Source organism: Hipposideros armiger, unplaced genomic scaffold (genome assembly GCF_001890085.2).
Source record: "Hipposideros armiger isolate ML-2016 unplaced genomic scaffold, ASM189008v1 scaffold_1085, whole genome shotgun sequence".
NCBI classification, from domain to species: Eukaryota; Metazoa; Chordata; class Mammalia; order Chiroptera; family Hipposideridae; genus Hipposideros; species Hipposideros armiger.
The window spans coordinates 40,541-65,850 of NW_017732435.1; the positions used below are offsets into that span (position 1 = coordinate 40,541).

General features: G+C 52.7%; 1 protein-coding gene across 1 annotated transcript in view; it reads left to right on the forward strand.

Annotated features, from left to right (window-relative positions):
* Positions 1–17,494: 17,494 nt before the first annotated feature.
* Positions 17,495–25,310, forward strand: part of PGBD5 (piggyBac transposable element derived 5) — a 33,906-nt gene continuing 26,090 nt past the window's right edge. Inside the window, exons 1-2 of the mRNA XM_019632151.1 lie at positions 17,495–17,922; positions 24,037–24,171. Coding sequence (XP_019487696.1) covers positions 17,509–17,922; positions 24,037–24,171 — 549 coding nt within the window. The 5' untranslated portion in view covers positions 17,495–17,508. The remainder of the gene's footprint in view (positions 17,923–24,036; positions 24,172–25,310) is intronic.

The window sequence follows — 25,310 nt, forward strand, 5'->3', positions numbered from 1 at the left end:
TTGGAAATGCAGGTTCCCAGGCCCCCGAATCAGCATTTTCATAAGAGCCCTGGTGATGTTTACCTACTTCAGAGTTTAAGAGACCCTGAACTGCATCACTTTACATGACTACCTAATACTCCGTGTTACAAACAAGTTATAATTAGGTATCCCGGCCTCCTCTTATCTGAACATGTAGGTTTGATACAAGTTTTCACTTTTGTACTCAAACTTGAATGAGCATCCTTATACCAAATGTCCTTATGTCTTTGTCTGGTTATCTGCTTGGGTCACATTAGTGGCAGAGGGTGCCCCTCATAGACCGTTCACGAAAGCTGCCAGATCTCGCTCCCGCTGCAAGTCTGAATGCCCATTCTCCATGCCGGTTCTGGTGGTTATCCTTTTTGAAATATTTGATAGTTTGGTAAAAATAAATGGGACCTCGTCACCCGTGGTCAATCCATCTAATGACTCGCGTGGTTAAACGTGACTTCATTTCCTTATCGCCTTTCGTCTGACCATGTCAGTAGTTCAGGCCCCTTGTTCCTTTTTCCTTTGAGGTGGTTGTTATTTTCCTCCTTGATTTGCTAAGAACTCCTTAAATACGTAGATATTATCTCTTTGAATGTGTCACAGATGTAGTTCCAGTTTGCATCATGGTGTTTTGTCCCATGTTGGGTTCTGGGCCTTGGGGGCAGGAAGTCTAAATTGGGAGAATGTGTTCAGTGTAACTGTAGGGCCTTTCCTCCCTAAACTGACATAAAAACCGTTGCTTATGGAAGAAGTGAGTTCAAGGCTCCAACTGAACCGCTGACTCCCAGCTGAGAGGGTCTGCCCCTGCTGCAGAAGGGGCCCAGAGAGCCTTGTCCAACTTTGGAAAGGAGCATTTCCCATTTTCTTCTTGTTTTTAATGCTGGAATTTTTAGAACATGGAACTTGGAGAACTTGTTATTTTTAAATAAACCTTGTAGTATAGCAGGCAGGTATTACTATATTGCATGTGTGTATAGAGGGTCACTTATGTAAAATTTGAAAATTCTAAATGGAAAGCAGGTAGAGACATAGACCCCAAAAAAAAGTGCTTTAAAGATGTTCATGGTTCGACCTTACAGCCTCATTTCCAGGATTCATTATTTCTCAGCCAACAATAAATTAGCCTTACTGAAAGTACTGTTCTTTCTTGACCCTGATTCAGTTACTTATTAAGGAACCAGCATGTTGTAGATTCAAAATTAGAATAAAGGACAAAGCAGGCAGAATGCAGGGTGGCCCAAATGGCCCGTGGACTCTGAGGAAGGACCCTCCCAACTTCCCTGAGCATCAGTGGACATGACCAGAGGCTGTGCAGGTGCCCACTGGGCCCCAGGCCAGGTGCTGAAGTGGGGGCTGCTGGGAGAAAGGCTCACTTCCTCCTTGGCAGGACAGGGGACCTGTGCCAGGTCTGCCCTCTGCTGTTTTGTGTCTGTTCAGGGACCCAGAGGCTATGAGTGAGTAGAGGTGCTTCAGCAACTTCTTGAGCACACGGGGTGACTCTGCACCGCGACCAACGTGCAGGGCTGACTGAGCATTTCCCGGTGACGTGCTGAGGGCTGGCAGGGGCAGGACTGAAGCCGACACTGTCACTGTAAATAGCAGGAGGCCGGTGAGAAGCTTAAGTCTCTCTGAGGAAGGTACAGGGTGTGGCAGAACCCAGAGGAAGGAGTGGGTTTTTGTTTTTTTAAGATGAAGACAGTAAGAAAAGTTCAGGAGAAAGGTCCCTGCTGAGCTGGATTTGCAAGCTCTGGGGTGGGAGAAGGGCCCGGCCTGGACTGGGTGGGACAGAACGTGGGTCCTTCCTCACACGAGGCAGCGGGTGGAGGAGAGGAGGGAAATGAGACCGCGGGAGGGGAAGGGCCATGGGTGCTGGGCTCTGTGCAGGAGGGAGGCTCTGGGGGCCTGGGATTTGGACCAGCACAGAAGGGTCTCTGCTCACACAGCCAGGTCCACCCAGGTGAGTAGTCAGGGTGCTGCTAACGCAGGAGGCGGCCTGCTGGAGGCCCTCACCACCCTCTGCTAAGTGCTTTACAGTAGGCTCCATCCAGCCAGTAGGCAGTGCGCTCAGGCATGGGCGGTCTAGCTCCGACTGCCAGGGGTTATCTGCTCAGGTTGGGGGTGCACAGCCCGTCCACTGTGGCATGAGCCCAGCGCCCACACCCTGCATGGTGCTGAGACTGTGCACTCAAGAAGTGCCACCTGCCTACTGTGGTGGCTGTTAGGGAAGGTGGCAGTGACCGCACCAGCACAGGTGGCAGGAACTAGAGTTGCTCCAGGGTCCAGGCCGGAGCAGCATGTCCCTTCCCAAGGATGCCCAGAGGGGAGGGTGGTGGCATCTGCCAGGGAACTCGGTGCAAGGTGACCACTGTGAGCAGCAGTATGTGCTGTGGCTGAGTGTGGTCACAACCTGATGTGGGGACGTGTTGAGAAAGAAAGTGCTCTGGGCTTGGGGACAGAAATCCCGGGATTCATCCTGACACTAACTTTACAGTTCAGCCTCCGCTTCCCTTGTCTGTGACGTGGGCCCAATAATAGGTGTTGAGAGGTTCATTGTGACAATGGCAGGAGACAGTATGTGACGACATTGTATAAACTGTAGGGTGCTGTGCACATGGAAGGTGCTTTCCCCACTGTCACTCTTATCTAGAAGAGCCACACAGCGGCTGTTCTGGCAGCTCTGTGTGGTCCTACCTTCCACGGCCACTTGGCCAGTGCTCATTCTGACATTTTCCAGTCTCACTCCTGGGTTGACCCCACCCGTCGCTCTGTCTTGGGGAGGCCAGTGCTCTTACCCTTTTTCCACTTAAGCTTTCGCTTGTCTTTACAGCCGAGGCTTTTGCACAGCAGAGGCTGTGCCCGGGGTCTTGGGTGTGGCTGTGGGTGCCTGTCTGTCGGGTGTGCACTTGATTACAGCATGGTCTGTAGCAGGCCCAAAGCCGTCACCGAAGTCTGGCATGCACAGCATATCATCTCTCCTCTCTCCTTTCTGCTGATGCAAAGATCCTGGGCACATGAGTGAGACGCACTTGCACGCGGGCCCTTGGGGTGGGAGAGGGAAAGGGAGCTGTGTGGACTTTTGTCCAAGAGGGTGGGTGGTTTGTGCCCTCACAAATGACCAGCATTTGAGGTGGGCTCTTGGAGGGGCACTGCAGGGTGCCTGCCTGGCATCAAGGTCCCTGAGGTCCTGGCCTCTGCCACTGTCACTGGTTTGGCATCTGAGTTCAGAACTGGCAGCAGGTTCATTTCTTCGTGTGATTAAGTAGAGGCAAATGGCACAGAGGTGCTGTTGGTACCTTCCCCAGTGCATGGCTTTGTTTTCCAGCCCCATTTACAGGAGGGCCATTTGGGTCAATTAACTGGGGCAGCCTGGAGCACACTCCCTCTGGCCCTGGCCTCCTGCCCGCCCAGCCCAGCCTGTGCAGCTGATGAGCATAAAATCAGTAATACAGCCAAGTATAATGTGTAGTAACCAAGAACCAAGGTGCAGGAGCCACGGTTCTGGGTTCAGATCTAGCCTCTTGGGCAAGTCACTGAGTCTCTCGCGTCGATTTCCTTCTTCTGTAGAATGGGGATAATAATAAGACCTTAGGAAGAAGAGTCAGTGAGCTTAGAAGAGCATCTGGCACGACTTTGGACACACTGTGTAACTGTCTTTTCTTGTGAAAGGTGAGCTGGTTGCGTGAAGCACACAGCGAGGGGTGACTCGGGGTGCTGAAGGGCGGGCAGGGCTGGGTGTTGAAGGAGGAATGTGTGGAGCACGGGGAGGGAGCGATGCAAAGCGAGGCAGTCTGACATGTACATGTCGTGAGTGTGAGCAGTTTGTGTGACGAGCCCTTGGAATAGCAGATACATAAAGGGAAGGTGGGAGATGGCTTGACAGGTGGCTGAACAGTCCTGCAGGGCCTTTCAGATGAGGGGCTTTGACCTTTACGCTGTAGACAGTGGGGCACCAAGGCACTTCCAGTGGGCTGTGGCATGAGGAGGGTCACATTTCAAAAACTAACTGGTGACGGTGGAGGTAGGGACGGCAGCCTCAGCCTGAGGAGGGGCCCTGGTGGGAGCAAGACAGGATGTGGGGCTGAAGGGGCTGCTGACAGGTGCGGAGTCCATGGGAGAGGCAAGGACTGAAAGGGGGCTCCAGGGTGTGGCTGGAATGACCGAGTGACTGCGTGCCAGTCACCAACAGGGGCAGTGGGGAGGGGCACCGGTTGACCATGTTGGGTAGGGGGTACAGCACCAGAGGTGGACATGGAGGTGATCCGCTCAGAAGCTGGGTAAGAGTCAGAAGTCAGGTAGTACAGACTGTGCTTGCAGTCACGTAGCACAGACCTTGGTTGGTGGCCATGTGGTGCTGGGCTGTGGTCGGCGGTCACGTGGCATGGGCCGTGGGTGGCAGTCATGTGGCACGGGCCATGGGTGGCGGTGAGGCACCATGTGAGTTCCTTCAGGGCCCACCACCTGGCATTGTGGACTGGAAGTAGGCCCCCTCAGGAGACTTGGCAGTTGGATCCTTCACCCCTATTGTGTGTGTCACCTCAGAACCTTGGACAATGGCTGTCTCTGGGTTGACTCATTGGTGACCTTGTCTATAAAGGAGGATAAAATCCGCACTACTCACAGGGTCACTGAGAAAATGGCAGGAGTGAGGGCACCTCGTTTTACTTGGGCATTGTGGGCTTTGCCAAGCTCGGGGACGTGTAGGCTATGCCAAGATCTGAGCCTCCACGCTCAGGGCTGTGTGGCAGCTCAGGATGCGTGTTTATGGGAATACTTGTCCCTGTAGTGTTTCTGCAGTGCAGATGAGGAGTAGGTGAAGGGAGAAGAAGCATCTTCATGTGGAGAGCTGCACCGTCAGGAGGCCCCCAGCTCCCCCAATGCCATGCTGTACCTTAATGCCATTGCTGCTTGGACTCCAAGGCATGTGTGGGGGTGTGTGGGTCAGCAGGTATAAACTAGCCACGTGGCTCCTGGTGGCTGGGGTGTTTCTGATCGTGGAGAGAAAAGGGATGGCAGGGATGGCCATAGTGGGTGGGCGATGGGGTGACACTGTTTTATATCCTTTGCAATCGGTGTCAACTTGTCAGCTGATCGTACTGATGAAAGAGCCACCTGAGGATCTTGCAAAGGGGCCCATGGGATTGCTTCGTGCTGTTAAATCCTGTCTCCATGGAAAGGCAATGGATGGTGGGAGCATTTCCCACGGGGTGGTTTAAAATCATAACCAGAAACGGGAGGTGCATAAACACGTCCCAGCATAACTGCTGTCACTCTTGATCCAAAGGAAAGTGTGCTCGGTGTTGTTTGTTAACCTGCGATGTGCTCTCCTGCTGGGCCTCCTGTGCTGCCTGAACTTGGACTTGGGAAAGCGATCTCAGCCTCTCTAAATGCATGTTCCCCCCTTGGCAGATTCCAGGGCAAGCCTGAGGTGCATCCTGAGTGGGCCTCACTGGTCTTGAGGGAAGAGCTTTGTCTGATCCCCGTGTCTGCGCCGAGAGGAGTGTGCCCAGGGGCAGCCTTTGCAGATGGCATTGAGGACACTAGCTGGTGCTGTTTGCAGGTCCAGTGTGTGCCAGATGCTGCACTGTGCCCTGTGTGCAGTGTTTCATTTTATTCTTACGGCTGCTCTCTGAAGTCCGTATGCCAACCATCCCTTGTACAGATGGGGAAACCAGGCTTCAGAAGGCTGTGTACCTTGTCTGTGGCGCCGGCTCGATGTGTCAGGTCTACCTGAGCAGGGCACGTGGGCTCTTGAGCACAGCGTTCTTGGAGACTGTGTGGGGACTCCGGGCATAGTAGCTTAGCTTATCCTGGCCAGGCTCTGTGCTCAGGTGGTCCGTTCCCAGGCAGAGCTGCATCAGCGAGGCCCTCACGTCTCTGGGAGCCAGGTCCTCCTCGCAGTGTTGTTGTCAGCATCCACCTCACAGCTGCTTCTTACCCAATGCCTGGCACTGTCGGCACCAGTATTTCACGTGGGTTGCCATTTCTCCTTCGTGTCGCCACTCACTTGATTCTGCACCCAGCAGCACTCGGCACTGGGATCAAGCCTGAGTCACCTGCAGGACCTTTGTCCCTCTCTATGGTTGGAGATAAATCACCACCCCTCCATCTCCAAGAATTTGCTTCAAGGGGATCACAACCTAGCACCTTGCCCTGCGCATTTGGGATCTCACCCCCTGCATGGCCCAGCAGGACCGACCTCACACCCAGGCAGGGCAGCTCTTCGCCTCACTTCTGTGGCAGTCCCTTGGATAAAGGCCCTTCCTTACAGGCTGATTGTAGTTGTAGCTGCTGCTTATTGAGCACTGAGACTGTGCCAGGCATGTGTGAGTGTCCTGTGAGTGACAGGGGTCCCCCCCGTCACCTCCCAGCAGGAGCAAAGGAGGTCTGCTTCTTGACCGTGGACACACTGTGCTGTTAGAGAGCCTGAAAGAGCTTGCATGGTGAGTCCAGCCCCTTCGTGCTGAGACCAGGAATCTGAGTTATTTGCCGGCACCTGGCCGCTCATGCGTTGTGGGTAGAGCCGGACTGGAGCCCAGACGCCTATCTGCAGTGCCCCCACCCCTTCTCTCTGCTCAGGCATTGCCCCCATGTCTGGGTACCCACCTGCAGTGCCCACCCTGGCCCGTGGGCACAGTACCAGGTCCTGGCCCTGCAGAGTGTTTCTAAAGTGATCCGGGGTGAGAATGAGGTTTCTGAATAAGAATAATAGGAACAGACCGTGACATGATGACAGTGACAGCCCCAGGGGCAGCTCTGCAGAGGCAGGGCCATCCAAGGGGACACCAGCTGCAAATGGGGCTGCAGGTGTGGGTGGTCACTGCATTTACTGTGGGCATCCTGGGCCTGGAATGTAAGAGTCCTGTAGCGGGAGCCGGAGGAGCAGGCTCTGGGTTTGGTGGGGGGCGGGGGCAGGGAAGTATGCTAATGAAAGGACGCAAAGCTTCTCCCTGAAGTGCTCCTTTGGAACTGTGCCGACATAGGAGGAAGGGGTCTGCGCATACCAGTTTGGACATCCGTGCCACCCACGCTCTGCTCTCTGTTGTCTGTTGATTCCATGTCACTTGAAGAGGCTGTGGGATGACAATGAAAATCATGGTAACAGCAACCACAGAAGGAAAAGCCCCCAGTTGTTGAGTGCGTCCTTATAGGTCCTGACTCACTTAATCCTTGCAGCTGCCCTAAGAGACAAGGAGCCTGAGGCACACAGAGGAAACATCTTGCTCGAGGTCACATCGCCAACATGGGGCAGAGTCACACCCAGGCCCTTGGTGCCAGAATTTGCACCTCACCCACTAGTTGTGGTGGGAGGATGGGAGGATTTTTTTTTTTTAGAAGTGCCCACGACAGCCCTGGGGAGATGGGGGAGGGAAGCCCATGCTTGCTGTCTGCCCATTCTGCTATTTCATTCTGAGGTTCTAATATCAGAGAGAGAGAGAGAGAGGGAGAGAGGGAGAGAGGGAGGGAGGGAGGGAGGGAGGGAGGGAGGAGAGACTGAAAGGGAAAGCTCATATGAGCTTGTGTCTTGGAAAACTCCAAGTCTAGGCTGACCATTGGCTTTTCTTGCCTGTGAGGGGTTGGGAAGATGGAGTTATTTTCCTTGGTGCATCTAAGATTCTCCAGGGCGGAGATTTCAACCTGCCAACCTGCTTTCTGAGTTTTGGACCAACTCCTAGCTAACAGGAGAGAGTGTGGGGGAGCTTCCACGTCTTTGTTATTTACCTCTCCCCACCCCCACTTCCCCTCTCCAGACTGGGCTCTCCCATCTGCTTAGGGCTGCTTTTCCTTCCTGGAGTCTTGACAAACGATACTCTGGGTTATAAAGAGGAAATTTACAACCCATAGAAAGCACAAACAAGTATTTGATTACCATATTAACATTTGTGGGATTCTTTTATTTCTTCCAGCTCTTTAAAAATGAATCCCCTGAGGTCTGTGCTGCTTTCAGTCTCCATAAGTTTGGGTGGTTTGCTTGTCTGCTCTCTTATTCCTCCTTAGAAACTTAGGTCGGGGGAGGAGGAAGTCCCAAAGAAGACAGAGGGGCTGGAAGCCTTTGGAAATCTCCTCAGATTACTGCCCCCGACTTTCGGGCAGCAGCAAGCTCCCTGGACAAGGGGGCTGCGCGCTCCAGGAGAGGACCTGGAACTCGGCTGCACCCCGCTTTCTCCTCGTGGACTGGTGGCCTCCTGCTCAAGAAATGGAAGCTGATGCTTGAAGCCGATAGGCCAGAGGATGCCAGTGCTAGAAGGGGCTCTAGAAACTCCCCAGTTCCACTCTCTGGTGTTGCGAATGAAAGCGGCCCTTTACCTTAAAGCAGCGGTTCTCAACCTTCCTAATGCCGCAACCCCTTAATACAGTTCCTCATGTTGTGGTGACCCCCAACCATAAAATTATTTTCGTTGCTCCTCTATTACTGTAATTTTGCTACTGTTATGAATTGTAATGTAAGTATCTTTTTGTTTTCCGATGGTCTTAGGTGACCACTATGAAAGGGTCGTTCGACCCCCCAAAGGGGTCGCGACCCACAGGTTGAAAACCGCTGCCTTAAAGGAACATTGGAAGAACATCAGGACCTCAAGTGCCCTGTTCTTTAAAATATCATTTGCTCTTCTTTTTCTGCTTCTAAAGGTCATGTATTTAGTTATACCCACTATTTCCAGAAGTCATATTCAGAGAAGTATAAAGACAAGGGCTGAAACCACCTATAATCCTACCACTTAAAGATGATCGTCGCTAAGTCTCTGACTTGGAGCTTTCCAGTGCTTTTGAGTTCACAGGCACACCTTTCAAGTTTGAAGTTAAGTTTGCATGACACTGTTCATGCTGCTTTTGTAATGTTTTTTCTCGTGAAAATTTTATTGTACTGTTAAATATTCCTCAAAAACATTCCCTTTTAATGTATGGGGAGTTCCAAATTGTGGAAATGTCCTATTTGGGGATATTTATTTTGTTTGCACTGATTTTCTATAACAAAACACATGTGCGTCTCTATTTCCTTAGAATAACTTCAAAGCTTACAAACACGTTATAATGTCAAGTTGTTGGGGGAGCACTGGTGCCTTCCTGGTTTGCCCTTCCCCACTAGGCATGGCAGGTACAGGGCCCCTGCACCCTGGCTGCCTTCCCTCAGCCCGCCCTCCCCCAGCCCCAGGCAGGGCTTCAGAACCCTCCTGAACATGTCTGCAGGGCTGCTAACTGAGAATTGACCCAGGAGCCAAACCTGTCTGCCATATCCTGATCAGGGATTGACACCTATTCTGAGGTGTCGTGCCAAATCCTGGCTTATTCATTCCTGAAAGGTGAGTGTGGGGGCGGCGGGGTAGGAGGGGAGCACCAGCACAGACTCGTTTTGGAAACGCCCTGGGCGATATTTCTGTAGGCATCTGAGCAACACCAAAATCTACAAACCTGGGTCCCACTCTGTCACCCTCCGTACCCAGGAGCCTCTGTGTCCTCTACTACCAGAGTGACAGGAAGTTGAAACCTCCCCTAGTCATTGAAGCCTTCATTGACAGGAAGACCCCTGGGAAAGGGTCACACCTGAGGCATCCTGGTACTTCACAGCCAAGGTTCTGGCTGCATAGTTTGAGTAATAAGTGGCAGATGGGGTTGCACGCTGGACAGAGGCTGGGCCAGCAGCAGGACCAAGGCCATCTGCTCCAGGGCCCTGAGATCTCCTTGCCTGGCGCTTGGGTTTCCCATGGGTCTCTGGAAGGGACTTGCTGTGTATGATGGGGATGAGTGGGACAGTACCTTCCAGCTCCGTCCCCATGTAGCCAGCAGAGGCCAGGCCCTCGCAGAGAACATGTCTCTAAAGACACTGTAGTAATTAGGGCTTGCATAGATGCCAAACAGCCTTTCCTTCTGCACCCACTCTGATTTGAAGTTGGAGGTGTGTTCTGTGTTCTTGGCGTCTGTGTGAGGTGCTCTGCGGGCACAAGAGTGTTAGTCCTTGATGGTGCAGAAGACACTGTCTGGCATTTGCTCACTGTGGATAGTGTTCTGTGTCTCCTAACCCCTTTCACTTTTGATTATTCTGTCTAGGTGTTTTTGGTCTTTGCATGAAGATAAAAAATGGTTGTCTATGTGCTTTGCAATTGACCTTTTCTAGCACAGGGTTGCCTTAAACAGGAAGGAAATCCAGAAAAAAACAATAGCTGTGACACTGCTAAGTGCAGTCACAGTGCGATCGGACCTGGGTAATGTGATTTGCTAGAAGGTGGGTGCTGGGCTGCAGAGCACCTTGCCTTTCCAAACATAAACACCTTCAGCGTGCTCTTTTCTGAGTACAGCATTCGAAATGCTATTGCCTGTACGTCATGGGCCATGCTCCCGGGTGCTGCCTACAAGACACGCAAGTGTCACTCTGTTATGAGCCACTTAGATGATCGAGGTCACTGCACCTTGGTTGGGTAGGGCTGTCTCCCAATGGGACATCCTTGGGGGTTGGGAGGCTGGCCCAGCATTGACTGGCACCAAGTGCCTTACACTGGACAGCACACTTCCAGGTTCAGAAGGAAGCGACTTGGGCCCTGACCTTGAATGATTGGTCTCAGCTCTATGCCTCTGTTTCCTTGTGTGTAAAACATCCTTTAGAAACCTGTCAACATGGATAAGCCCTCATAGAGCTCCAGGCACATCGTCAGCCTAACTTAAGGTTAGTGTCCCCTCCCCACAGTGGACACCTCAAACTTAGGAACCTCACGGAGTTAAAGAGTGTACCTCAGAGGCTTCCTTCTGGAAGGAATTATCTGATTTTTGTCCAACATGCACAAATCTGGGCACCAAACAACACACCCTGGATTTCTGCTCTGAAGTTCTCTGACACAATGGCCAGGGGCTGGGTGGCAGTCACATTTGTCTTCAGTTGCTCAGAGAGCAGGTGTTTCTTAAACATCCCTGAAGTCATTAGACTCCAGGTTGCCGCTGGCTGTCTTCGCCGGCCAGAAGCTGCTCTCAGGACAGACGCAGCGGCCTGCCTGACTGTCTCAAGGCAGCGGGCTGCCTTGGAGCTGGTCTCACCGAAGGCTGTTTTGTTCTACAGATGCTGAATTTTTGTGAGAAACCCATCCTGAAACTACATAACTTAAAGCTTAGAAAGAGTAACATTGTGACGAGATGGGGCGATTAGAATGGCCTTAGTGTTGGCCAGGTCAGGGCTTGTGCTGAGCGGGCCACGGCATCTCAGGGACCTGAGGTGGGCTCGCACAGATGAAGATTAGCCTCCCTTTTGAAGCAAGCAGGGGCACAGACTTGGACAAGGACTGTGGTTGCCCTGACCCCATCCAAATTCAGGAGGGAAAAAAGGGTCTGGTGACACATCCAGAAATGTTCTTTGGCCAGCCAGCATTTTTGGAGCGCCACTCTGTGTAAGATAAATAATAAGCCACTGCACCTGTGGGGCTTACTTCCCAGCACACCTGGGACTAGGTCACATACGGGCAGCTCTGTAAGGCACAGCGTGTCTAGGCCCCTGGCGCGCTCTGCCTCGTCTCCGTCAGTTTGTAGCCATGTGTGGGAGCTGTGCGGTTGTGTAATCGGGTTGGGGGGCTTTGAAAGTGGGAGAATCTCCCAGTAAGACCACAGTGTGGTGGTCAGGGGCATGGAATTGAACTGAGCCACTGGGTGAATCTTGGTTCTACCCCTTCCTAGTTATGTGATGACAGGCAAGTCCTTTAATTTCTCTGTGGCTCAGTTTCCTCACTGGACAAATGGGAGTAAATAATAGTACAGATCTCTCAGAGTCATCATCAAGAAATAAGTAAACCGAGGGGCAGCTGGGTGGCTCAGTTGGTTAGAGCATGAGCTCTGAGCAACAGGGTCGCCAGTTTGATTACCACATGGCCAGTGAACTGCGCCCTCTGCAACTACATTGAAGACAGTGACTTGAGCTGAGCTGCTGCTGAGCTGCCAACGGGCGGCCGGGTGGCTCAGTTGGTTAGAGGGTGTGCTCTTAACAACAAAGTTGCCGGTTCAACTTCCACATGGGATGGTGGGCTGTCACAACTAAGATTAAAAATGGCCACTGGACTTGGAGCTGAGCTGTGCCCTCCACAACTAAGATTGAAGGAGAACAACTTGACTCGGAGCTGATGGGTCCTGGGAAAAACGCACTGTCCCCAATAAAGTTAAAAAAAAAAGAATGGTAATTACTTTAAAGAAAAAAAGAAAAGTGAATCAAGTTTTCATTTATAAAGCAGGCAGAACACACCCCTACATGTAAAACCGTAAGTGCTATATACGTGTATGTTAAATAAAACGAACCTGATTTGTTCATGTTTACTAATAATATTCCCCTTGGGAACACTTGTGGAGCTGGACTCCAGAAGTGTGACTTTGAGAAAGGAAGAAGCAGGTAGTGGGAGTGGGGAGGCCAGAATCGCCCCTGCTCACTAACTGTAACCTTGACCTCTGGTCCCTGTTTCCTCTTTGGAGAAAGGCTGATGGTGCCATTTGCCCTGGAGGCCACAGGGTGACAAGTGGGACAGGGGTCAGCCTCTCTGCCCACAGTGCCCTGCACGCAGAGACAGCAGTGCTCCCACCACGGCCTGACTCGGCAGGGTTTAGTGTGAATGCACACCCCCTCTCGTGCCCCTTGTCTGCTCTGTCCCGTCCTCGTCCTTCTGCACCTGTAGAGGCCCCATCTGTCACCTGCCCACCTTCATTTTAAGATGAGAAAGCCTGTCACTTACTTGCCTGTGGACAGGCGGTGGCTGAGCTGCTGTCGACCCTCGTCCTGGCGTCTGGGTCTCCATGCCTGCTCCCTTTCTTATCGTTTCCTTCCCTGCCCACCTGCTTTCCTGCTCCCATCAGTGTGTGCGTGGCACATGGGGGATGAGAGGGCTAGAAGAGCCTCCAGAGATAAACACCTCCAGCCTGCCCTCGCTTTTCTTGAACCGGCTGTGCTGAGACAGGGCTGGCTACCACCTGTCTGTGGGCTGCCATGGACCTTCTAAGCGTGCAGAAAGGGGGCCACGGACCCCGCCAGACACCACATCTCCATGCTCTACCTGCTCCCTCACCCCCAGCTATGCTCCAACACCCCATTCCCCACACAGACACTCAGGGCAAACACAGAGGGCCTGAAGATGGAGGGGAGCACAGGCCTGGGCTGATCTACCAGAGGCGATGGATTGTACCAGTGATTATAAACCAAGAGTGTGTGTGTGTGTGTGTGGGGGGTGGTGGTGGTGTCTGCCTAAAACAATCAGCTGGGGAGGGCCACCACCATGTCCTAATAGGTCCTTCTGAGGAGGGAACCTAGTACCATGTACCCCCTCACACACACACGCACACACACGTGGACAAGACAGAAACAGCTGCCTGTGCCGGAACTGTAGGGGTGAGTGGAGGAAAAGCAGTCCCCTGCTCTGTAGGCCCGATTCAAAGTTTCCTTTGATGTCGTTTTCATCATTGGCCTGATGACCATCATGTAAGCGTATGCTGTTGACGTTGCTGCAAAGTAACTGCTTCTCAGGCAGCACTCTGGCCTGGGGTGGAGGTCTAGGTCTGCCCTCCTGATGTCCACTATCGGGGGTTATGTGGCGATGTGACCTTTACCTTCTGTTTGGGTTGGAAAGAGCCAGACCCTTTCCCTTTGGGGCCTCACGTGGCCTGGCTTCTCCACAGAGGCTCGTTGTCTGGGTCCTGCAGCCAAGGCCTTCCCAGATCAGGGCGGGGCTCTGCCACTTGTTTTTTGTTTATTTGCTGCTTAAGGCTCCCAGTATTCCTGACATGCTCAGACAGGATTGCAGAAATGGCAGATTTTATATGCCCAGCCCAGTCAGTGTGTCTGTACAACTATACGTTTGCTCTCATTTGCAGATGAGCACACAGGTCTGAATCTAGGGTCTTGAGGAGTGTGGGGCCTGGGCAGAGTGGGTCCCACCCAAACCCACCTCTTCAGGCACACGTGTCCACACGCACACTACACTGGGGTGCTCCTGCCTGGACGCCCCTCAGGCTGCCGAGGAGGGTCCTTAGCCCAGCCCAGGCGTATTGGACCTGCCCTCGGACTTGGCGTCTTGCCTCAGCATTCTCTAGTGAGCCCCTCAGTGCTTTGGACCTTTGAGGTGGCAGCATGCTGCTGTTACTGGGGAGTAACAGATCCTGGGGAGTCATTACTCGTATTTTCGGTTCCTTTTGCATTCGTTCATTCATTCATTCACTCCCTTACTCAACAAGGTATCTGTTGATCTCCTCCTATGGGCCAGACTCTGTTCCAGGCAGCAAAGATACAACAGGGAACAAAACAGACCAGGACCCCCACCCATGTGGACCTTACTGCACTCCTTCTGGAAACCATGTGACAGCATCCCTGCTGACATCCTCTAAAATTACCCACGATTTCGTGTTTGCACGGTGGCAGCCAAAACCATTGGCCCTGTGCCCCTGGCCCCCCCGCCGTTCTCACCAGCTTTCAGGGCCCATGGGCCCTTTTCACCTCAGCACATGTTTCTTTCTAAAAATTTATCTCTGTCAAGAAAATAACCCCCAAGCTCATATGTATTTAAAAAGTTAGCTTTCAGCTTCTTCTGTGTGCATGTCACCCCTTCTCTGGACACTAACTCTGTCACATGATATCTAGTCATGGTTATGAATTTAAGATCTGTTTTAGCCAACGAATTAGCCTCTTTCCATAGGAACGACATACTGCTATTCTATGCACCGGTTTCCTATGAACATCACTCAGGTGCCTGATTCCAAAAGTGTTTGTGTTGCCAACTCTGCTAACTGCTGTGCTGCATTAGCTCAAGGAAGACTGCACCCACGCACACACATGCACAGGTGTACACACACCACACACGTACATGTGCATACATGTGCATGCGTACACATACGCACATGCACGTGCGCACCTGCACGTGCACTGGTGCATGCACACATGCATGTGCACACATGTGCACCCGTACGCGCACACACATACTTGTGCATGCACACAAACACATATGCATGCATGCACACACACACACGCATAGCTTCTGCTTGTGCTTTCCTAACAAGGAATCCCAGCAGCTGATGCATTATGTAGCTGACGCTGTACACGGGCTTGTCTGGTGAGGTTTCCGCTGTTCCTTCAGGGCTCTGGAGACCAGTTGGTAGCTTCACGTGCCCTCTATTGGAAGGTACCACTTGGAGGACTGGCCCTAATCTGAACCTAATTTTGGTGCGTTACCAAGCATTGCAGATCAGACCTAAACAGAAAGGGGAACCTTGACGCTGCTCCCAGGTGCCCGGTGAGAAAGGTGTCACTTGTCCCATCCAGCCACACAGATGAGGGGACCAAGCCCACTCATGTCAGGACCATGACCAGGACTCATGCCCATTGTTCCTGCCCCTGCAAGAAGACCCTTGAGCCGGCACTCACCAGTTCCTGTTTCTCGCCTGTATAGCGGGGTGACCATCACAGGGGTGTTCTGAGGGTCACATGGGGATTACCTGGAAGAGCTCCCTCTAAGTGAGTCAAGCATAAGGGATGCTGCCCACCCCCGGCCATGTTATTCGGTTGGTGAGAGAGACTGAATCGCCTGCGTAGCGTTCTCTCCTCACTCCCTAGTGACCAGCCTGTGCCAACACTTCACAGAAATGAGGCATCACAACCCCTGGGCGGGCCTTGGAGGATGCCTGTCAATCAAGACTAAGCAGGGAAGGGAGCCGGCTGCGTCCCGCTTCGTTCAGCAGGTGGCCAGGCCAGGCCTTGCTGTGTGAATTCATTGTGAAATGGCCTGGGAGGCAAAATTACTTTTTGGATAACTTTTGGAAGAGAAGATTTCATTCTGCCTACCCCGCATGATGTAGCACTTGAAATGCTGGTTTTCCTCCTGGTTTGAGAGCCACCGCTGAAGAGTTTATGGCTTTGCCCACTGGAGGCCACGAGGCTTTGTTAAAATAAATGGATTTTCATGAAGGGTGGGTGTGGAGCTGTCCTGCTGATTGGGGCCCCTCTGTCTTCCTGGCCTCACTGTCAGGCTAGCAGGGGCCTCCTCCTTTCAGGCCAGTTTGGCACCGGTGGGACCAGGACTGCATAGCACCATTCCAAAAAATGGTTGATGAAAGTGAATATGGTGGCGACTTTGCTCTCTGGACCTCAGTTTCTTCTTCTGTAAAGTGAGGGCAATGAGAGCATTATAAAGCCCTCAGCCTGGCCATCGGTGGACTTTGGACATCTCAGTAAGAGCTTACAGGTTTTAAATACTTTCCTGGGACAGGTGCTACGCTGTGCTCACCTGGTCATCCCCCATTCGTCCCACCTCACACAGCAGCCTCACACAGCGGTGGTACAGCTTCCATCTTACACGTGGAGAGGTGACGACAGTTGTCTAAGACTGCTGTTAGCTAGAGGCCAACTGAGGGTTTCAGCTCCCCAAATCTCACTGAACCTAAAACCTTCGTGTCTTGTGTACATTGTCAGTCTTTTAAAAAACATTTTTTATTTTCCATTTACAGTTGACATTCAATATTATATTAATTTCAAGCGTATAGCGTAGTGGTTATATATTTAGTTTAACAAGTGGTCCCCCAATAAGTCTAGTACCCACCCGGCACCATACTCAGTTATTACCTTATTGACTCTGTTCCCGATGCTGTACTTTATATCTCCATTTGTCAGTTTTAATTCTGCTGTGGAAAACTTGATTTTCAGAGACTGTGCAAATCAGTAGTAGAGGAAGGTTGTCTGGGAGAGGAGTAAAATTTTGAAGAGTGAACTCAGCTTTCATGAGATGTCACCACATAGATGCAGGAGGAGAGCTTCTGTCCTACAGACGTGCGCATCCTGCTAGCCTGGCTAAGTCGCTGCATGGAGTCCAAAGCCATGTGTCTTAGGCATCCACGTGTGAATGATGTTTGTGCGTGTGCATGTGTGCGCGTGCATGCATGCGCATGTGTGTGTGTGTGTGTGTCGGAAGGCTGTCCCAGCATTAGTTAATAACCATGAGGTTGTTATTGCAATGGGGAAATGATCTAAACCAGTTTCTTCAGATTTATTTACTGATAGATTCAAAGTTACCATGGAGAGAAAGCCTAGTAATGACTGCAGTGTCACCTGGAAGGAGTTTCTCAGGCCCCAGGTGATGGAAACATTCTTATTCACAGTCACCTTAACCTACAAGAGAACTAAGGGCAGGAGCTATGGCCAGCCTCCTGGGTTAGGAATTCCTGGTGCCTTTGTGTCTCCCGTCCCCTGCTCCCTCCTCCTCATGTGTCCCTTACTCTTTGTTCAGTATTTCTGAATTTGCCAGATCTGTAAGGAAGTGTTGTGTACAGAATGAAGAGGTGCCCCCGGGTGCGAGGACACGGGAGACTGGGAACACAGGGGACTCTGTCTGGGGGAGCAGGGCAGCTTCCAGGCTGGTGTTTGAGCTCCTCCCTGAAGGGTGTCAGGAAGGGTGGCACCCGGGCAGAGGCCCAGCGATGGGAATGCGTCCCCAAGCCAGCGAGGGTGTGGTGGTCGTGGCAGTAAGCACTCGGCCTATCTTTGTCTTAGGTCCGACCCGAAAGATGCCACCCGGTGCCAGCGCCATGGACTTCTTCCAGCTCTTTGTGCCTGACAATGTCCTCGGGGCCATGGTGGTGCAGACAAACATGTATGCCAAGAAGTTCCAGGAGCGCTTCGGCAGTGATGGCACCTGGGCGGAGGTGACGCTGGCGGAGATGAAGGCCTTCCTGGGCTACATGATCTCCACCAGCATCTCGCACTGCGAGTCGGTCCTCAGCATCTGGAGTGGCGGCTTCTATGGCAACAGCAGCCTGGCGCTTGTCATGAGTCAGGCCCGCTTCGAGAAGATCCTCAAGTACTTCCACGTCGTGGCCTTCCGTTCCAGCCAGACCACCCACGGCCTCTACAAGGTTCAGCCCTTCCTCGACTCCCTGCAGAATGGCTTCGACGCCGCCTTCAGGCCGTCCCAAACCCAGGTGAGGCCGCTGCCCGGAGACAGCTCCTGGTGTCCCCTCCTGCACCCTGCGCCTGGCCCTGGGCGACGGCAGCCGGGAAGCAGTGTGACCTTGGCCATCCTCCCCTTCCTGCCCTGACTCTGAGGTCATGTCCAGGTTACCCCTCCTGTCCTCCCATCCCTCTGGCCTCACTAATCCACATTCGATCAAAGCGTATGGTGGAGTGACAGCTCTAGACCACAGACAAGTCAGAATTCAGGAGTTTGCTCTTAGGTGCACTTGCCCTCCTCTGTTCTCCCCATTTTCCTTCTCCTTTAATTATACTCTCTTTCCAACTTACATTTTGCTCAGGCTAATTTTAATTTCCTTGTCATATTCTCTGAGTTTGTACTCACCGGCGGTGGTAGACGAGGCCAGAAGCCTCCTGGGTGGCAAAGGGAATGAGCCTAGAGTGCCAGCCATTCCCCAGCAATCAGGAGTCGCTGCTGTGCTGGGTGCACGCGGTATGCATGGCAGAGGCCGACGATGCCCAGACCTCACTGTGCGCCCCCTGCACCTTCCCACTTCCCTGACTGGTTCTAGAAGGCTCTGCCTGCCCTCAGCTCCTGGGCCCTGGTGGCAAGTGCATTAGGCTGAGGTCAGACCGTTTCACAGTTGCCCTGCAACTTGCTCTACTGGTAAACTGAGGAGGCAGCTCATTGGTGGAGATTTCCGTAACCCAAACTGGAAGTTCTTGGCCCATGGGACCCCAGTTCCCTTTGACCTGTTCTATGTGGAGACAAAAATTTACTTAACTTTTGTTTAAACATCTAATGACCCATCGATCTACCTGCTCTTCCTTGTGCCTTTCCTTTAGGGGCCTTCTTAATCAGCCTTAGATGTTGGTTTTCTCTTCTAGTGTAGATCCTTTCCTAACACCTTATCGTGTCCACTTCCCCACAGGTGAAAACAGCAGGGTGTTTGTGGGGCAGATGTGCCCCTTTCAGGTCTGTGGGCGCCTTCAGATGCCTTGTGCTGTTTTTCCTGCTGCTGTGTGAGCTCGCCGGGCTCATGGTGACTTCTGGGTGTTTACCAGGCTCATGGTGACTTCTGGTTGTTTTCCACGGTTGTGGTGACTTCCGGGTACTTGACAGGCTCATGGTGACTTCTGGGTGTTTGCTGGACTCATGGTGACTTCCAGGTGTTTGCCAGGCTCATGGTGACTTCCAGGTGCTCCATGGGCTCTTGGTGACGTTTGGGCGTTTGCTGGACTCATGGTGACAAACGTGTGTTTGCTGTGCTCTCCGTCGTCTATCTGCCTCTCTCAGCCAGATGTACGGTCCTCATTCCCATGTTGATTTCTGCTCTCCTAACCTCCCCACCCCCAATCTCATTTGCAGGGCAGCCAAGTGCCACTTGTGTTGTCTTCCACTTGTGTCACTTGCCTTCCTCCCAGGATGTGGGAGCTTTGGGGGAACGTAAGCCCTGCCTTACAGCAGGCCATGCAGGACCAAGTACTGGGCTGGCATATTGCTTTTTGTGTCACTGAATATTTGCTTGGTTGAAAACGAACCAAACCAGAGACACATTGGCTGGATGCAAGGGAAAAAACAACATTCAGACCATGCTTGGGGTCACACAGCTTTGGGGTCCTTGAATTGCTGCTAGAGAAGGCTGTGGGATCACTGTGCCTCAGTGCCTCCCAAGAACTAAGCAACCAGCCCTGTGGATGACTTATACAGCCTGAAGACAAGGCTCTCGGCCTGTAGACAAGGCAAGCCTTATCTACAATTTACTCACAGTCGCTGTCTGCCGGCCTCATGGTCTGTGCCTTCTAGTACTGCAGGAGTAGATCTGAGACACTAAATCCAGGATGATCACCCGACCTGTGTGTATCCCAGAGCCTTGGGGCCACACAGCAGCGCCCACTTGGGGCCACACAGCAGCAAATACTGAGCTCTGGAGTCCTTCCCTTCCCAGCCCGGATGTGGGTGCCCTGAGCGGGCATGTCTACACTGTGGGGCTGTTGGCAGGCAGGTGTCCCATGATACACCCAAACAGCAGGTGGGTGGTGGGGTTCAGGGAGACCCTAGAGAGTTGGTCACTTTATTCTGGCTGCACACCCCCCTTTTCTTTGCTTCCAGGTGACGAGGCTGAGAGAGGAGAGGCCTAAGAAGAGGCTCAGTTTGGGGAAGGGCTCCCTGGTCATGTTGGGGTTTTTATTCTCCCTTTCTTTTTTTTTTTTTTACTTTGTACTTAGGTTTTACCTTGGTATTTGTGAAGTTCTGTTTTCTTTTTGCTGCCATTTTCTACTCCATGCCCTGTTGTTGGTCAGTATCCCAGCAGGAAACAAAAGCGCTAGAGAGGGGTTGGGGAGAGTCAGATGCAAGGATGTTGGACAGGGTGTGACCAGGGTTCAGGGATGAGACCAGGGTACTGAGATACCCTGGGCAGCAGTAGTGCGAAGCTGATGGCAGCCCTCGGCTGGCCGAGGAAAGGGAGCGGGCGAGGGGCAGTGAAGGCCGTGGCCTGGGGAGAGGCCTGAGGACGTGGGAGGACAGAAGTGGCTGTCCTGTGTCTTGCTCAAGCCTCTCACTTGGCCGCTTGGCCAGATGCTGGGGACAGGGGCCTGGGTGCTGCGGTTTGTAAGAGATTGGCTTCCAGGCCACAGCACAGGGTCAGAAGGGTGGGAAGTGGGTCTGGGGGCAAACAGAACACCCAGTACAGTGTACCTGACAGACGGGAACACGAGGCAGACGGAAAGTCAAGGTCCCTGGGACCCATTCTCCAGTTGGCTGATGGTCAGATGGCATTTCCTGTTTTTCCACCTTCCTTCCTTCTCCTGAGTAGGCCTGTGGAGCCAGCTCTGGGTCCCTGGGTCCCTGGGCTCGGCTGTAGGGGCTTCTCGCTTCAGCCTCCAGCACTGGCCACACATACTTGTTTCCTGCATTTCTTCTCTAAGACGCGCCCGCCTCTTAGACAGGGAGGAGGGCTCCTGTTCTGATGCTGGATAGCTGGGTGCTCTAGAGATTTCTGGATTTCCCTTCTTCTCCCTGTTGGGCTGTGGAATATTCGACTCACAGAGAAGGGGATCGAGGAGTGAGTTTGGTTGCAGGTTGCTGAGGGCACCCTGCAGCCCCGGGCTCCCAGGCAGGGGTATCCCTGCTGCGTGCTGGGGCCGGCCGGAACAGTCCTCCAGCCCTCATCACTTGGGGGCAGATTTTCTCTGAGTCCTGGAGCTGCAGTGCATCCCACACACTTGCCTAGACACACAGCACACTCGCCCCGCAGATTCCACACGCTCTCTGCCCTGCAACCAGGAGCTCTTTACTCCAGGAAACTGACCTTTTGGGACGAGTTAGAACTTTCACAGAATCTTCAGAAATCTAATGACTCCCAGAATCCAATGGTAACCCAAGCAGCCGTGTGTGTGTGTGTGTGTGTGTGTGTGTGTGCGCGCGCACACGTACCCACACATGTGTCTTTATATAAAAATACAAAATAACGACTGCATTACCTCAAGATTGGGGGCAGATTAATTCGAGGAATGGTTTTGGGGGAGGGATTATGCAAGTGAAGAAAGCGATGCTTTGTCTTTCCCTTCCTGTATGCACTGCCACCCCCAAAATGAGCCTGTCATACACACAGGGGACTCAGGAAGCACAGCTGGGTAGCTGAGATGTGCTGGGCAGGCTACAGCCTGGAGGAGGAGCTGGTTGTCCGGTGGTTTTGGGAGCTGTGGACAGCACGCTGCTCTGTTCTGCGTGTAGTACTGACCCGTTCAGAATTCACTTAATGCCAATAGAAAAGAAGGGAAAGCAGTGAGGACCAGAAAGTCTGCTCTGGAGAGGCATATGAGAAAATATAAATGCAACTGAGTACACCTTAAATACAAGTGGCGTGCAGGTACATCAGCTGTCTGAAGATGAATGAGGGGGCCCCAGACGCAGTCTCTACACCATCTCTCCCCTCCCCTGCTCCACTTCCCCACCCAGTGAGATACTTGTCCATTTTTCTGAGTGGATGCCAATGGGGCTGTGAGTGTTGTATGAGCCACGCAGAGCCAGTGAGTTCGGAAGCAGGCATGAGGGCCTGGGGAGGCCCCACAGCCAGGCAGCGTCTCCAGGCCTTCCCCTCAGGAGCAGGAGACAGGGAAGGCCGGGCTTGTCCCCTCACTGCCAATAACAGAAAAGCCGAGGAGGCAGTGTGCACAACTAGGAGTGAACACTACATTCATGGAATTCAAGGGAACATTAATGGGAGAATGGACAGAGACGTCCAAATCACAGGTGGTAAGATTGTCCTGCCCTTGGCTGACCTACCATGTTCTAACACCACCTGGGAGCTTTTGGGGAGGCAGAAACTCAAGCCCTGCCCCAAATTTACTGACTCAGAATCTGCATTTTAGTAAGCTCCCGGGTGACTAGTTTGTTCATTAAAGTTTGAAAAGCATTGATGGAGAGCAGGGATGGTACACTTCTTCTGTCAATGGCTAGATAGTAAGTATTTTCAACTTCGTGGGTCATATGGTCTGTGTTCCAACTTGTCAGTTCTGCCATTGTAGCCCCAAAGCAGCCATCAACATGTACATGAATGAGCACAGCAGGTTCCAATAAAACTTTATTTACAACAGGCAGAGGGGCGGGACTAGATTGTAGTTTGCTGGCCCCTGATCTAGAGCTGCATGTTGAGGTCTTGGAATCATATTGTTTCCTACACTTTTCATTTCAGTGAGTACAGACATACACACCAATTCATAATTAAGCTTGATGGGGGAGGGAAGTGTGCCAGACTCCTAAGATTTACCCAGAAGTCTCCCCAAAAAGCTTTAACTTGTAAAACAAAACTTTGACCACCCTTTGAAGCCTATTTTCATAATGCCATTTCCTTTTACTTTATTGTCTTATCACTGAAAAAGTCCTATAACCATGTTATCAAGAAGCTGAAATGGGCCGGCCAAGTGGCTCATTGGTTAAGAGTTGGCTTGGGAGTGCTGGCTCTGAGCAGCAGGGACGCCGGTTCAGATCCCACATGGGCCAGTGATGCTGCGCCCTCTACAGCTAAGATGGTGAACAACAGCTAGACCTGGAGCTGGGCTGCCGTGAGTCGCCAGCGATGGTGTAGACTGCAGTGGGGCTGCATTGGGCTCCCATAAGCTACCGTGAGTGGCCGGCAGCCAGCATGAGCGGCCGGCAACTGGCGAGAGCTGCGGTGAGCTGCCGTGAGCCGCCATGAGCGGCTGTCCAATGGCCAGCGACCGATCTGCCACAGCTGGGAAAAGCACAATGATCATAATACCAATATGGGCCAACGAAGCAGCATCCTCCACAACTAGACTGAGGAACAAAAGGACAGCAACTTGTCTGTTCCCCTTCCCTGATTTCCCAACACTGTTCCCTCCCCCAATTCCCCAATAAAATCTTAAAAAAAAAAAAAGAAGCTGAAATGGGAGAAATGAGTTTAAACTGGCCTTGGGAAAGGCCATGGTGAGAAAGAACATGGTGACCAGGGACAGCCAGAGGCTGTGTCATGGCAGCAGGGACTGGGGTCATTTCTGGAATGGTTTCTAAAAGAGAATGTCCAACCTGGGAAAAAGAGCATCATCGCCAACATGAGAGCTGTGTGAATACCTAAACAAATCACATGTTTTTGTTTTTCACAGGGCAAAAGTCAGATCAATAGGTTTAGGTTAAATGTAGGTAAACTCTGAGTCAGTGAGAGAAAACTTTTAGTACTTGGAGCCATCATCCATCAGTGGAAAGGTCTTTCATGGAAAAAAGTGGGTGCCCACCACTAGGCATGTCCAGCGAGAGGTCAGGACCCCTGCTGGAGATCCCTCTACCAAGTGGGAGTTTGGACTGGGGACCTTCTGCTGATAATAATGATAATAAACATTATTTCCATTTACTAAATACTGCGATATGTTAGGGTCTGTGCTAAGTGCTTTGCGTCCAGTTCTTAGTCCTTCCCCAAACCCTGATGTAGATATTGACATCACCGTTTCATAGATGAGGCTACTCAGGCCCAGAGAGGCGAAGTCACTAAGCCAAGGCCACACAGCTACTCAAAAGCAGAGACGAGATTTGAGCCCACATCTGCTGACGCCCTGAGCTCATACTCCTTCCACGAGAATCTCTGCCTTTACTTTCCCGGCAGGTGCTACATGAACCCTTGATAGACGAGGACCCCGTGTTCATTGCCACGTGCACGGAGCGGGAGCTGCGGAAGAGGAAGAAGCGGAAGTTCAGCCTCTGGGTCAGGCAGTGCTCTTCCACTGGTTTCATCATCCAGGTGAGCCCTGGCCGGGCCGGGGGCCGGGGGGCAGAGGCAGGGACCTTGGCTTGTTCGGTAACCGATCTGCTCACTTACCCCTTTCGCTGTGTGTCACCCAAATGCTCCACTGAGGCTGGGGCTGGGCTGCTTCCCTCCTTCCTGGGGCACTGGCTGGCCGGCACTGTCCCCTGCCCACTCTAGCCTCCCTGGTGAAATAACAGTGGTAAAGACACTGACCAAGACTCAGGCCGTCGCAGCGTCAGCCAGAGGCTTCACCCAAACAGTGGGTCCCAAGAAGTGAGCACCATCCCCTTGAGAGCATGCTGTGGGGCAGTCCCAGAAGGCCCCTCCTGCCCAGGCCAGCACCGGCGCCCCGGTCAAATCGGCCTTCGCCAGTAGCATGGCCTTTCAAGCCAGCGCCTCACCGGTTCCCTGCCTCAGCTCACGCCAGGCAGACGTGGGCGCATATTTCGTAAGAGGTGGCCAAGCTGTGCTCCAGGAAATGTGCCAGAGTCTGAGCTGCCAGGAGCAGCCAGGGTGCAGAGGGCCTGAAAGGAGCAGGTGGGAGCTGGAGACAACCAAAAGGCGGCACCTAAGCGATGGCTTCTGACCTGGGCTGGTCTGTCCTGCCCTGCGGCTTGGGCACCTTACCCCATCGGTCACAGCTGACCCCTGCACTGCCCTTGCCTGGCTGCAGCCCCAGGCCCTGGGCACATGGTTTTGCAGTCCCCCAGCCCCGCCCCTGAGCTGGAGGAGAAGTCCTAAGACTCAGCTGAGCACCTCCTCACGCATCCGTCCAGAGCCAAAGCAAGGACGGTGCATGTGCTCCGGGTAGAGCACTGTCCCCCCTGCCCCCGGCAGGCCTGGGGGACCTTCAGAATGGGCTGGGACCAGAGTCTCCAGCTGGAACCCGGCCTGAGTCTGCTTGTGCACAGGCATCAGGCTGTCACCAGAATGGACCTGTCTCAGAGTGGGTTGCTCCAGATGTGCAGCCTGGACCGTCTGTTTCTACACCGCCTCCAGTGGCCCTGCCATCTCTGTCCTGCCCTTTGCAATGACACTCCATGGGGACAGGGGAGTCAGGCATTGTGCCAGGCACTGGGATGTGACAACACGGTCCTGCCTTCTCTGAGATCTGCCTGTGTAGCTTTTGAGTA